Raw genomic sequence first — 12,868 nt, forward strand, 5'->3', positions numbered from 1 at the left:
ACTCTTTGCTCTAAAGAATTTTGTTCCTGATGCTGCAGGCCCTACTTTGCCTAGATAAGTCAACTGCTTCCTGAGGATTATGAGGGTAACTATTTGGATATAGATGACTGGGTTCAAAGGAACTCATTGTCTCTCCATGCACGGTGCTTGGCTTATATTAGCAATGGAAGCCAAAAGGTTCTAAGCCTCCTTTCAAGCAGTGACTAAAACAAGAACAGTGCATGTCAAAGAAGTCTGAAGAATAGTGATGCCTTTATTGATTTTAATTTAAAAAAAAAAAAAAGTCCTATGTGACCTCTCCTAATATTAACAGATAGAATAAATATTCAGGCTGTTGTTTTCTTTCTTGAAACTTTTCATTGTTGTGCATGTACAGTCCATGCAATATGTTTGACCTTGATTCGTATTACTTTGAACAAGTGTCCCTGAGACATTTATTGTATAAATTGGTGAAAAATTTCTTGGTAGATGTAATTTATGTTAAAAAGTTATGTTATGGACCTGATTGTCATCAACCTTATTTAAGATTCTGCAGAGATTCAAGCATTCCTTGAACTATATATGTAAATTTCTTTTTGTTTCACAGGTAAAGGAAATATTCTGTATTGGGGATTCTTAATAGATCTTTATTTTTGTATATACAGAATAGCAACTGAAATTTCATTTCCTGAAATTTCATTCATTCAGTTATGCAGTATGTACACTAATCTCCAAAACCGCTTTCTGAGAACAGAGAGGGTTGTTATTTAAATGCCACACATTTGGCTAATTAAATATTCAAAGGAGTGTTTTTGTGCAACAGGGTGACTTCACAAGAACTGGTGAAAGGAAACTGGCAGGAGTAATGAAAGATGGAGTCAATTCTGCAAATAGATATTACTTGAATCGCTTCAGGGATGCTTATAGGCAAGCCGTCATAGGTAAGAGGAAAGTATAAATCTATTTTCAGCTGAATTATTGCACATTTGTCTGCTTTTGTGAATGTTTGTGAAAATATCTCGTCTTCCTGTAACTCGTGCTTTCAAAAGGTTAAGCAAACATATGTTATCACATTCTGTGTGATTTACACTTTATGCAACGTGGTTTAAATGCATTGTAATAGATGCCAGTAAGCTCAGTGGGATATGGCCATAACCTCACATGATTTTTTTATTTTAAATACTCTGTGGTGGATTTGAAGCGCTGTATGGTCTCCTAAATGTATGTTACTCTTAATAATTTACAATGAAGTATCAACAACGATATTTTGTTCAGAAAAGTTTAGCTATAACCATTTCTTAAAAAAACAAATAATTACTAGAAACCATTTCCAAGAAGAAAGTTTATTCTAATTATATTGTATGACTAAAATAAATGGATAAAGTAGAACAGTTGGTACATTTTAAGTTACCTAGACCTGCCATCTTGGCCATCCAACCTCATTTTATATCTAGGTAACTTAAGTTGTACCAACTGTTCTACTTTATCCATTTATTTTAGTCATACAATATAATTAGAATAAACTTTCTTCTTGGAAATGGTTTCTAGTAATTATTTGTTTTTTTAAGAAATGGTTATAGCTAAACTTTTCTGAATAAAATACTGTTGATAGTCTTAATATTTTATAATGAAGTAACATACATTTAGGAGACCATACAGCGCTTCAAATCCGTGTGTGTGTGTGTGTGTGTGTGTGTGTGTGTGTGTGTGTAAAAATCACATGATTTAAGTGATGTTTGTAAAGAACAAATCAATATCCCTTCACATTCTGATGCCTTCAGTAAATTGGAAATCGCTTTGCAATGGTTTGGAGGAGAGAAGAAAGTGTCATATACCGTACCTGCTGTAATTGTGAGATGTTATATTTTATGAACTTCTTAAATTTATGAACTCCTCAGTCCCAAGTAGTTTCTAAAACAAGCGTACTACTGTATTGTAAACCCCGGGTTTTGGAGCATAAAGCTTATTCTCAGCCAACACTAGAGAGTTGACAGACTGTTTCTGTATGTATCTCCCTAGTTATTTCTCTCTCACATTTCAGTTCCTCATATTTATCTTCTATATTTGCTGTTTAGATTTGATGCAGGGTATCCCTGTGACTGAGGATCTTTATTCCATATTTACAAAAGAGAAAGAACATGAAGCACTGCACAAGGAGACTCTGAGAAGCCACCAGGAACTGATCAGCCAGCTATTGCAAAGTTATATGAAACTACTCCTACCAGATGATGAAAAATTCCATGGCGGATGGGCACTTATTGATTGTGACCCAAGGTGTGTAGTACAAGATTACAATTGATTGATTTTTCTATTGGTCATCTGCCACCATGGAGTCTTTCACAACTATTAAATTAAATAAACTGTTAATTTACTTAAATTTGTTGGCTTCTTTGATAGTTGATACATCCATACTCTAAGCCTGTTACAAATGAAGGCTTTTACAGAAAGTGACTAAATCCTTTTGGTAATATGTGCATCCTACAATGGGATCATTTTAAAATGTGATTTGTACTGAATGCAGGAGGGGATTAATGTGGCGAAGATCTCTTAAATGTATACTCTCAAATACCCTAAAAATGGGTGAGTAATGAACTAGTTCTGGGAGAAATCACCTGGCCATGCAGACATTCTCTTTGACTTTTAAGTGTGGCAGGCACCATAAAGAGAGTTCTCAGCCACTTGAGGACATTAAGGAGAGTGGGTATGTTATCCTTATTGTTTTCAAGCTGAGGTATGCTGCATACCTATAATTTGTAGTGTAATGGAGCCATATCTGATTGTTAATTGAATTTAAGATTTGTGAAAGCCTGGTGCCCTCTTGTTAACCACAAAGCAGGTACACAAGGGAAATAGGAGTGCAGACTTCCATTCTGTCAGTGTGCCTCAAACTTGTTCAGGTGAAGTGACCTATAAAGATAAAAGGGTAGTTCTGTTTCCTGGCAGGTTAACCTTTAGCCTGCCAGAGAAAATGTCAATTCAATTGATACTTTTTTTGTTTTGGCTGTGAATAACTATCCCGTAGGAACTGAGCTGAGTCTACAAAAGAAATTAACTTTGGATTGTCAGAGCTTTGGATAAAAAAAAGCATGAAACAGCAGTCCAACATTAATAAATATGTGACTGCTGACCTCAAGGTGAAAGCTTCATATCCCTTACCAATCCTTAGAAACCTCCAACACCTTCAGGTGGGAGTGAACATTGCCTCTTTCACAGGCCCTGTTGCATAATCCTACCCAACCTTATTTATAGCTTCAGCCAGGCAAATTGGTTTGGTATTATTGATGCACTTTATGTAAATACCTCACAGAAAATTGTGCTCTTCAAAATTATATTTGCATTGCACTGGTGTACTTTTATTGAAAACTATAACTTTAGAAATCTTGGACATATATAAACACAGTATATTATGCAATAATTAAATCTAGCCATTTGCAGTTATAATTACCTCACTTCCTTTGTTTATTTTGGTTCTTTGGTCATGTTTTTTTCTGATTAAAACATAATGTCTGCAAAATGCACATCAATCATAGCTGTATCACTAAACAATTGTGAATATTTATCTACTTGTTTTGTAGCCTCATTGATGCCACCCACAAAGATGTGGATGTTTTATTGCTGCTTTCAAACTCTGCCTACTATGTGGCCTAGTAAGTCACTGATTTTTTTCCCTTCGTATGCTGTTTTCTTTTAATAAACATACCCTGTTTATATGCAGAATCACTTTATTTTTAACAGTTTTATACTACACAATAATTGGGGTTTTAGTTGTGAGTAAATATCTAACTTTTGGACATTGACTGTTTTCTCTGTCTAGTTATGATGATGAAGTTGACAAAGTAAATCAGTATCAAAGACTAAGCCTCGAAGCCTTGGAGAAAATAGAAATAGGTAAGAATTGAAAGATACTACACTTCATTACATGCTATCCCTGTTCCTTGAAGGCACTCTGTTAAGCAGTGTTCCACATTTGTTGCCAAACCATGCTGTGAATACGAAGGCTATTTTCTCACTGTACTGTAGGTATCTCTAGATGGTGTCACAGTTTCAGGGTAACTGCACCTGTCTTCCCCCTGCTTCCTGTGGTCCACTTCAGGAGTGCCCAGGCAGGTCTAGCTGTCACCTGTCTCTGGGAATGGACCCTTGGCTCACTCCCTTCTGATCAGGGGGTTTTAAGGCTGCACAGCTTCCTGCCTTCACTGAGATGTCCCTAACAAGACAGTTTGCCTGAAGGCTAGCACCCGTGCTTTGTTTTCTCACCAAAGGCTATGAACAGTGACTTAGCAGCAGTTACAAGTTACCACACATCTCTGTCTAAGCTAGCACATTTATTCATAAAGTAAAAATATTACTAAGCAAACTTATAAAAACAGTAAAAGTTTCTATACGCATGCTAAAAGGTTACCAGAGATCACCCATCAGTCTTGTGAGGCCCTAGGAGGTCAAAGTTCTTCTGGGCCCTTGGACAGGAGATCCTGTTCATTTGCTGGATCAGGAAGAAGGTTCTTAGTCAGTTTAAAGCTAGCCTTTTTATATCAAAAGCCCTTTCTTTGTCTGGTCTCTGGAAAATCCAGTTTGAACCAGAATATATGTGTCTCCAGGGGGTTGTACCTCTGTGGAAGTATTTATAACCCTAGTATCTTTAGGTCATGGTGGAGCTGTGGCAAACCTTCTCCTTTGGAATTACATACAATACAAAAGGGAAACAAAGAGGACCCAGGAAATTATAGACCTGTCATCCTAACTTTGATACCTAGAAAGATACTGGAACAAATTATTAAACAGTCAGCTTGTAATCACCTAGAGGATAAAAGGCATATAAGGAATAGCCAGCATGGATTTGTCAAGAACATATCATGCCAAGCCAACCTACTTTCCTTCTGTGACAGGGTTATTGGATGGGGGGGAAGTAGTAGATGTGATATTTCTTCATTTTAGTAAGGCTTTTGACACAGTTCCACATGACATTCTCATAAGAAAACTAGGGAAATCTGAACTTCATGAAATTATTATATAGTGGGTGCACAACTGGTTGAAAGATCATACTCAGAGTAGTTCTCAATGGTTTGTTGTCAAAATGGGAGGGTGTATCTAGTGGGCTCCTGCAGTGGTCTGTCCTTGGTCTGATACTACTCAATATTTTCATTAATGACTTGGATAATGGAGTTGAGGGCATGCTTATAAAATCTGTGGATAACATCAAACTGGGTAGGGTTGCAAGCACTTTAGAGGACAAGATTCGAATTCAGAATGGTCTGGATGAATTGGAGAATTGATCTGAAATTAATAAGATGAGATTCAATAAAGATAAGTGCAAAGTACTTCACTTTGGAAGGAAAAGTCAAATGCACAACTACAAAATGGAATAATTGGCTAGGTGTAATGCTGCTGAAAAGGATCTGGGAATTGTAGTGGATCACAAATTGAATGAGTCAACAGTGTGATGCAGTTGTGAAACACAATCTGGAGTTTACTAACAGGAGAGCTGTAGGTTGGTCACTGGAGGTAATTGTCCCACTGTACTCGGCACTGGTGAGGCCGCCGCTGCGGTACTGTGTCCAGTTCTGAGTGCCATGCTTTGGGAAAGGTGTGAACAAGATGAAGAGAATCCAGAGAAGAGCAGCAAAAATGATAAAAGGTTTAGAGACTTAACCTATGAGGAAAGGTTATAAAAAAAAAGCCTGGGCATGTTTAGTCTTGATAAAAGAAGGTTGAAGGGGGGATCTAATAAGTGTTCAGCTATGTTAAGGGCTGTTATAAAGGAGATTGTGATCAATTGTTCTCCATGTCCACTGATGATAGGACAAGACATAATTGGCTTAATCTGCAGCAAGGGAGATTAAGGTTAGCTATTAGGGAAAAAAATTCTAAAGATAACTGAGCTCTGGAATAGGCTTCTAAGGGAGTTTGTGGAATCTCCATCAATGGAAGATTTTAAGAACAGGATGGACAAACACCCGTCAGGGATGGTTTAGGTTTACTTGGTCCTGCCTCAGCACAAGGTGGGGAGGGTGGACTAGAGGACCTCTTGAGGTCCCTTCCGGCTCTCCATTTTTCCGATTCTGTAATCCCTGCCCCACAGTGTTACATAGATCATTAATACGTTTAACACAAAATGGTCTCCACAGATAATGCATGCAGTTGCAATATCTGTCAGATGGTTTTTAAAACTTTCATGTATGTGGGACTCCAGCAGCAGTTTGCTGTCTCACTGATGATGTATAACCAGATTTTGCATCCATTAAGTAGCTTTTCTCTTCTCCTTGCCCACCCTGAATTCTGTCAGATTACTTGCAGTGTTATTTGAAAAGGAAAATGGCAACTTTTCCAGTGAGGATCAGGATCATAACCTTTATGTTCCATAACCAGTATTCTCTGAGAACACATTTCAGATTTCTCTGAGTTGATAGTAGTAGTCAATTCCAGTGTATTCTTCTCTCCGTTTCCAGTTAGCTCACATAACAATGCACAGCATAAAGATAATCGTTTTTTGAATGCATGGTTTTTAAAGAAACTTTATCGAAACAAATTTAACTCATCTTAATTTTTGTCAAATTATTTCAGCAATTAGATGTCTGAACCAAATCAAAACAAAAAGATATTCTATGATCAGTTTCTTACATTCTTACTGGACCCAGAGAATTGTATTCTTAAAGTGCTCGTTTTTGCTGAGTGACTTATGATAGGGTTAAATTTTTCTCTCTTCCCTTTTATTCTCACCAGTACATGTCCCAGAGATCGAGTACCTAATGGATATTACGAAGAGAATTTGATTCTAGGTGAAGATATTATCAGGAATATTCTTTCTGGTAGAATGATGAAAAAGTAGCAGGTTTTCTATAGAGATTTGCACAGAAGTTTTAGAAGTTTGCTTGTTGTATTTAAATAAACAACTTCTAAAACATCTCTAGAAAACCTGTTGCTCGATGTTTGGCTTATTTTTCAGGTCCTGAACCCACCCTTTTTGGAAAGCCCAAATTCTCTTGTATGAGGCTGCATTATAAATACAATGAAACAAGTGGATATTTTCATACACTCAGAGCTGTGATGCGCAACCCTGAAGAAGATGGAAAAGGTAACAAATACACATTTCCAAAGACACATGATTATGTTCAATATACTAAAGCTTATCTTTTATATAACACTTTTCATCTGTGGATCTCAGACTACTTTACAAAGGAGGGTAAATTTCATTATATTCCCAATTTACAGGTGGAAAGAGAGAATGTGTCTGATAGTGGCTTACTGTGTGGATACTAAACTGTGACCTGACCTAACTTACTAAAAAATGACAGGATAAATTCAGATTTGATTATTTTAAAATAGCGTTTCCAGGGTCTGGACAAAGCTGTCTGAGTTTGTTCTGCTACTGATGATGTTTAGGGCATGATGAATTTTAAACAAGGTCACAGATGCTGATGAGTATGGATTAAGTCAGTGTAATTTATGACTAAAGACCTTGGTATTTGTTTAACCTGGTTTACAGAATACTTATCAGCAGAAAATCTCACTTCCTACCTGTAACTCCAAATTTGATGTCAATGAGAATTAAAATAAATATCGTATGTCAATATAGTCCATATAGTTTCTTCCCTTCCTTCCTTCTCCCCAAATTATATAGCTACAGTAAAGATTATTTTCTGAATGCTTTTCTAACTCATCAGCACCAGGACATGGGAATGGAAGAGGATAATTTACTCCCACTTTGAGCTTCACATCAGGAAATCACAACTTTAGGGGTGTAAAAATGGAGAGATTTAACACATTTAGTTAAGTGACAAGCAGCCTCTAAAATTAGATTTGCTAAAATGTGGGATTTAAAAAAGTTTATGTTTATGGGACTCTGACAGTCTGCTAACTGGATTTCAGACACCCTTCAGTGTATTGCAGAGATGCTGCAAATCACGAAGCAAGCAATGGGATTAGATGTGCCCATTATTGAGAAAAAGCTGGAGAGGTGAGTTTTCCCCCTTTCCCCCGAATCCTGAAAGCCACAATTTAAAGAACTCTCTTTTAGAAACACCAAGTCATTTCTGCATGGGATTCTCACGGCAACTGTCCCCAATTTCTATACTCTTTTCAACACCTACATTTTGTAAACATTTATCTAAGGGTAGACTTTAAAATACCACCTTTCTCTCTCTCTGTATTAAAGTCTATGGGACTGATCAAAGCCCATCAAAGAATAATTTCTAGTGATTCCAGTGGACTTAGTGCTATGTGCATGTGTACATACCCTATCACATTAAAAGTGAGACCATCTTGAAAGCCATGCATCTTTGCTACGCAAGGTCTTCCTAGATGGCAACTGTTTCTCTTTTAAGATGCTATTTGAACATAAAACAGTATGTTCATCTCTGATATCCCTTTTCACATGTCCTTTTGTATCTTATGTTTGAACACATGAGAGTACTGGGTTCGTATAGGCTGTCTTTAAAATGAAAGCCCCTTTTGAAGCTGATGCCATGCTGCTTTTTTTTTTTAACAACCAAAAAATAACTAGCCTTCTGCACCATCTATTTTGCAATGTGCATTAAACATAATTTGACTTCTCCCTTATTTTAATGTCCACTCGTTGGTACTAGAATAAGAAAACTGCATAGAATAAGGCAGGTGTAGTTCTGTTCCCTATTCTAAAATTCAAAGTTGTTCTGTAATGTATTCAGTATTTTATATGCTGCAAAACATAAGATAATATTAAAGGTAACCTTTATGGAAGCACTCCATAAGGCTTGAGGAATAGTCTTACCTCATCTCAACAGACTGATGGGACATCTGTCATTGATTGTGAGGAACTGGACTTCACAATCTACAAAATATGAAGGTACCTTAAAGTGACATGCTGAAATACTCTAAGGCTTATGAGGGAAATCGAATGCTATCTTCCAGTCTATTTAAAAAAACAATTATTGGTACATTACCGCTAGGGACCATGTTTGTATCTCGCAATTTAAAGTTGAAATCTTGAAGAGCAATATCCTGGGAAGAAAACATGCTACACCGTGTTCTGCATGAAACTCCTGGGAGAGAGCTATAATCTGGTGAAACCTTCTAGAAGTTACTTGGCAAGAATGAAGAGGAAGGGGGTTGTGTGTGTGTATGTGTGAAGCTAGAGAGTCAGCATATGTATGTTGCTATATTGTATTGATTGAGGAAAACTGCTTTTAAATTCAGCTAAATTTTACAGAAATTTAATCTGATAAACAATTTTTGCTTACTCAGAGTATAAATTATTAAAAATGCTATTGGGAGAGAGGGAGTGGACTCTTAAAATCAACTTTAGTACTTCAAGGTGAATGATTTTTGTGTGTGTGCTGTTGGACCCTAGACCAGGGCTCGACAAACCCTGAGCGCCAGGTCGCCATGGCACCTAGAAATTTTTAATTCTGGTACCTAGTATTTCTCCTGGGAGAGCAGCTGCTGTGCTCTGGCCAGGGCACCACTGCATCCATGTGGCAGGGCCGGTAGGGGAGCGCTGCGGCTGCTGCATTCTGGTCAGGACGCCTCGCCACTGGGCCCACATTGTCTGGCTCCTTAATTTTTGGGCTGGCTCCTAGCTCCATAGAAAATTGTCAAGCGCTGCCCTAGACTATCATTTAGGTGCTCTGTCAGTTTGATTCTTCTTCCCCCTTTCCGCCCCCCCCGATGTCTGACATGTCTAGAAGATTCATGTATCTAGTATTACTGCCCCCACACATGTTTAGGACAAATATACAGAAGTTAAAATTCACTGCCTCTGATCTATGAAAGAACTATTAAAAAATTTAAATGACAGGACTCTAGTTTAATTATGGGGAAAAAAAGTCATTTACTCGATATTGGCATAATACTCAAGAAAGGATATGGATATTGTATTAAAACAACCAGGCTAAACCAGATAAACAGCTTCATTTTATTGTTGGATAGGATGAATTTAAATTTATTTCTAGGAAAGTTCATGTCTCTGAAGGCCTAGCAAAATAAATTTAAAACATAATTCATCAGAAAAGCAACATACTGCAACCCAATAAACAATGGGAAAGTGGCTCTAAATTATCTCTGAAAGATGGCTGTTAATTGCTCCAGGCTGTTGATTCTGCAGTGTTTGCTACTCAGAACAAACATAGTTGTGGTAAATGGTATTAGAAGAACATACAGAAACATAATGAAGTCCATAAACACTCAAGCTTAGCGAAGGTGGTGATGTGACATCAAGTGCATTATTTTAGTGTAGTTAACCAGTGATTTTTATTTGGAAAAAGTTGATTTTACGGAATACCTAGAACTATTAAAAGGTGAAATGCAAAAAATTAACTTTGGTGTAACTTGGAGGAAGAAATTTTAAAAGCACAAATCAGAAAATTCAAGACTATTTTCACAGCAAGTGTAACTATCTTCTGGCTTCTATGTAATACTTTCATTACATAACCTTGTCTTTATCTTTGTCTTATAACATGTCAGTTTCAGTTCTGTGGAAGCCATAAGCTTTGAATGTCTTGTGTTTGTTTAAAGTTTTAACTGTAGTGGAACAAAAACAGCCCTTGTAATTCATAATTGTTATAAAAAGACAAAGGAGAGAAGAGAGGATCATCCAAAATATTAAAAGCATACAATTTAAATTGGGGGGTACAAAAGCTCAGGAGAGGGAGGGGTTATTGAGGTTCCCTTTAGTCAACAAAAAAAACAAGTAGAAGGTAGAGATTTTGCAAGGGAACAATATCTTGCCTACAAAATGGATGGCATGGTAAATTGGGAAGGTGAATGTTGCCGTGTTGAGAATGTTTAAAACAATGTTTTGCACTCTTTTGTGTCTTTTAAGGATCCTTAATATGCTCTGGAAAAATACAATGAGGTGTCATATCAGCTGCTTACAGATGGTATTCACTAATCAGAGTTTCTTCACAAAAATTCCCTAATGCGCATGGGATGAAAATCCCAAGAAGCAGTGTTTTTCAAGATCAGAATTCAGATTAATTGCCGACAAGACCTGCATTTAATGGACTTCAGAGTCTTGTTTCAGGATATTTTCACTTGGTGTTGATGAGATTCTGAGGGGTATAAATGGCCAATGTTTTTGGTGGTTGTATGGAATTGGTATCTAAACCAGATGTGTCAATATCTCTCTCCAATCTACTTCTGTTTTTCTAGTTTGTTTGTCTTGTATGGCCCTCTTTATTTCTAAGGTTGAAGGATACTTATAAATGAAAGTTGTTCTTGAGGCGTCATTAGCCATATAATGAAACATTTATCTTCTGTACTAATGTGTTTTTACTATTTTCTCAATTAACAAATTTCCATGTAGCTGTAAATATTTACTCATCTTCAAGAACTAGATTAAGAACTAGATTTTTCTCATCAAGAACAGTGTGATGTAAACTGGAAGCTTGTTGAGATGTTTCTCATATCTGAAATGTCAGTACTTAGTATAATTTTGGAAGGGATATAAACCTTCGTGCTTCAGGTGTAAGTCAGCTTTCTGCTGAGGGTGTAAAGAAGGCATTTGCCTGTGGACTGGTTATTCTATAATCCACTTCAGAGTAGAAGGAAGTTGGATGTGTTTGTGCTATTTCAATTGCCTGATTTTTACAGAGGTTCTGAGCACACACCATTTGCATTGACTTCTAGAGTGGTGGATACGCCAATTGTTTGTTTTTTGGTTTTTTTAATTCTAGGGAGCTGCAACTTCTGAATGTGTGGTAGAGAATTTCCCTTCTTAAGGATATCAGAAATTAATAACAGAGGAAACTTATGTAGACATTTGTTTATATACCACCAGGACAGGAAGGGAAGAGTTCCTAGACATTTTCTGTTTCTAAGTTGCAGAATGCTGTTGTCATAGAAGATTTGAATTATCAGATTATCACTTGGATTTCAAATAAATGCAAACAGGCAACAACAGCAACAAAGTTCCAAAATTACATAGAAAATAACTGTGATCCAAACAGTAGAGAGAATGCGAGACAGAGAGAACTGACTGGATTTGGATGAATAGTGGAGAAGCTCTGAACAAGTGACTAGGAGCTACTTCCTACTCAGGCAGGAGTGGGTACCCAGAACACAAGAGCGCATGCATGCTGTATTTTAGGAAAGCAAATGATGGTAATTTAGAGTTCCCATATCCACCAGTGTTGTAAGAAGGTGAAGAATTCAAAGGATTTGCAAATTAAAGCACAGTAACAATTACTTGTGAAAACAGAAGAATGTAAGAAAAAGCTTAAATGATCCTAAGTAAAAGGTGACAGTAGATGGCAATGTATTGAGCAATGGAGGGAACACGTCTGCTGGGGTACTACAGAGATCAGTAGTAAGATTAGTTGTATTTAACACTTTTTTCTTAAGATCTAGAAGAACAGTAAGTAGTCCATAATGAACCTGGCTGATAATGCTAAATTGGAGGGAAGTGGAAGTACTACTGAGGACAGAGAAATATGAAAAGGACCTAAAAAGTATGAATGTGGGTAGAAAATAACTTGTCCTGGAAAAAATGCAAGCTAAATCATTTGGGTAGTTGGAAGGATTGAAACGATTTGTAGCATGCTTAATAGAAAAGAAATCCAGAAAACAGTAATGTTGAAGGAGAATGAGGATAGTGAACAGAATAATCCCATTCTCTAGCACTGGTGCAGCTGCATGTGGAATGTTTCATTCAGTTCCAGGAACCATATTATCATAAAGATATTGGCACATCAGAGGGAGTTCAGAGAAGAAGAAAAAATAATCAAGGATGGAAGAGATTAACATATTCAGAAATAAATACAAATAGCTTGGCTAAGCAGGGCCAAACTGTGTCTACAAATATTTAAAAGGTTTTACCACGAAAGAGGGAAATTATTTCGTGATAAATATAGATGTAAGGAGGATGGGGTGTAACACTAAAAAGGAAAATTTAGGCTAGAATCAGGGAAAAAAACTT

At 36.8% G+C, this 12,868-nt stretch overlaps 1 protein-coding gene across 3 annotated transcripts in view; it reads left to right on the forward strand.

The window, feature by feature from the left end:
- The window catches only part of INPP5F (inositol polyphosphate-5-phosphatase F), a 123,651-nt gene that overhangs the window by 78,078 nt on the left and 32,705 nt on the right, over positions 1-12,868 (forward strand). For all 3 annotated transcript variants that reach the window (XM_067561329.1, XM_067561327.1, XM_067561328.1), the window contains 6 exons: positions 803-920; positions 2,055-2,253; positions 3,555-3,626; positions 3,794-3,867; positions 6,923-7,051; positions 7,846-7,933. In XM_067561329.1, the coding sequence (XP_067417430.1) occupies positions 803-920; positions 2,055-2,253; positions 3,555-3,626; positions 3,794-3,867; positions 6,923-7,051; positions 7,846-7,933 (680 nt within the window). The remainder of the gene's footprint in view (positions 1-802; positions 921-2,054; positions 2,254-3,554; positions 3,627-3,793; positions 3,868-6,922; positions 7,052-7,845; positions 7,934-12,868) is intronic.

This window comes from Emydura macquarii, unplaced genomic scaffold, assembly GCF_026122565.2.
Source record: "Emydura macquarii macquarii isolate MOO-44397 ecotype Brisbane River unplaced genomic scaffold, CSIRO-AGI_Emac_v2 contig_2372, whole genome shotgun sequence".
Lineage (NCBI taxonomy): Eukaryota > Metazoa > Chordata > Testudines > Chelidae > Emydura > Emydura macquarii.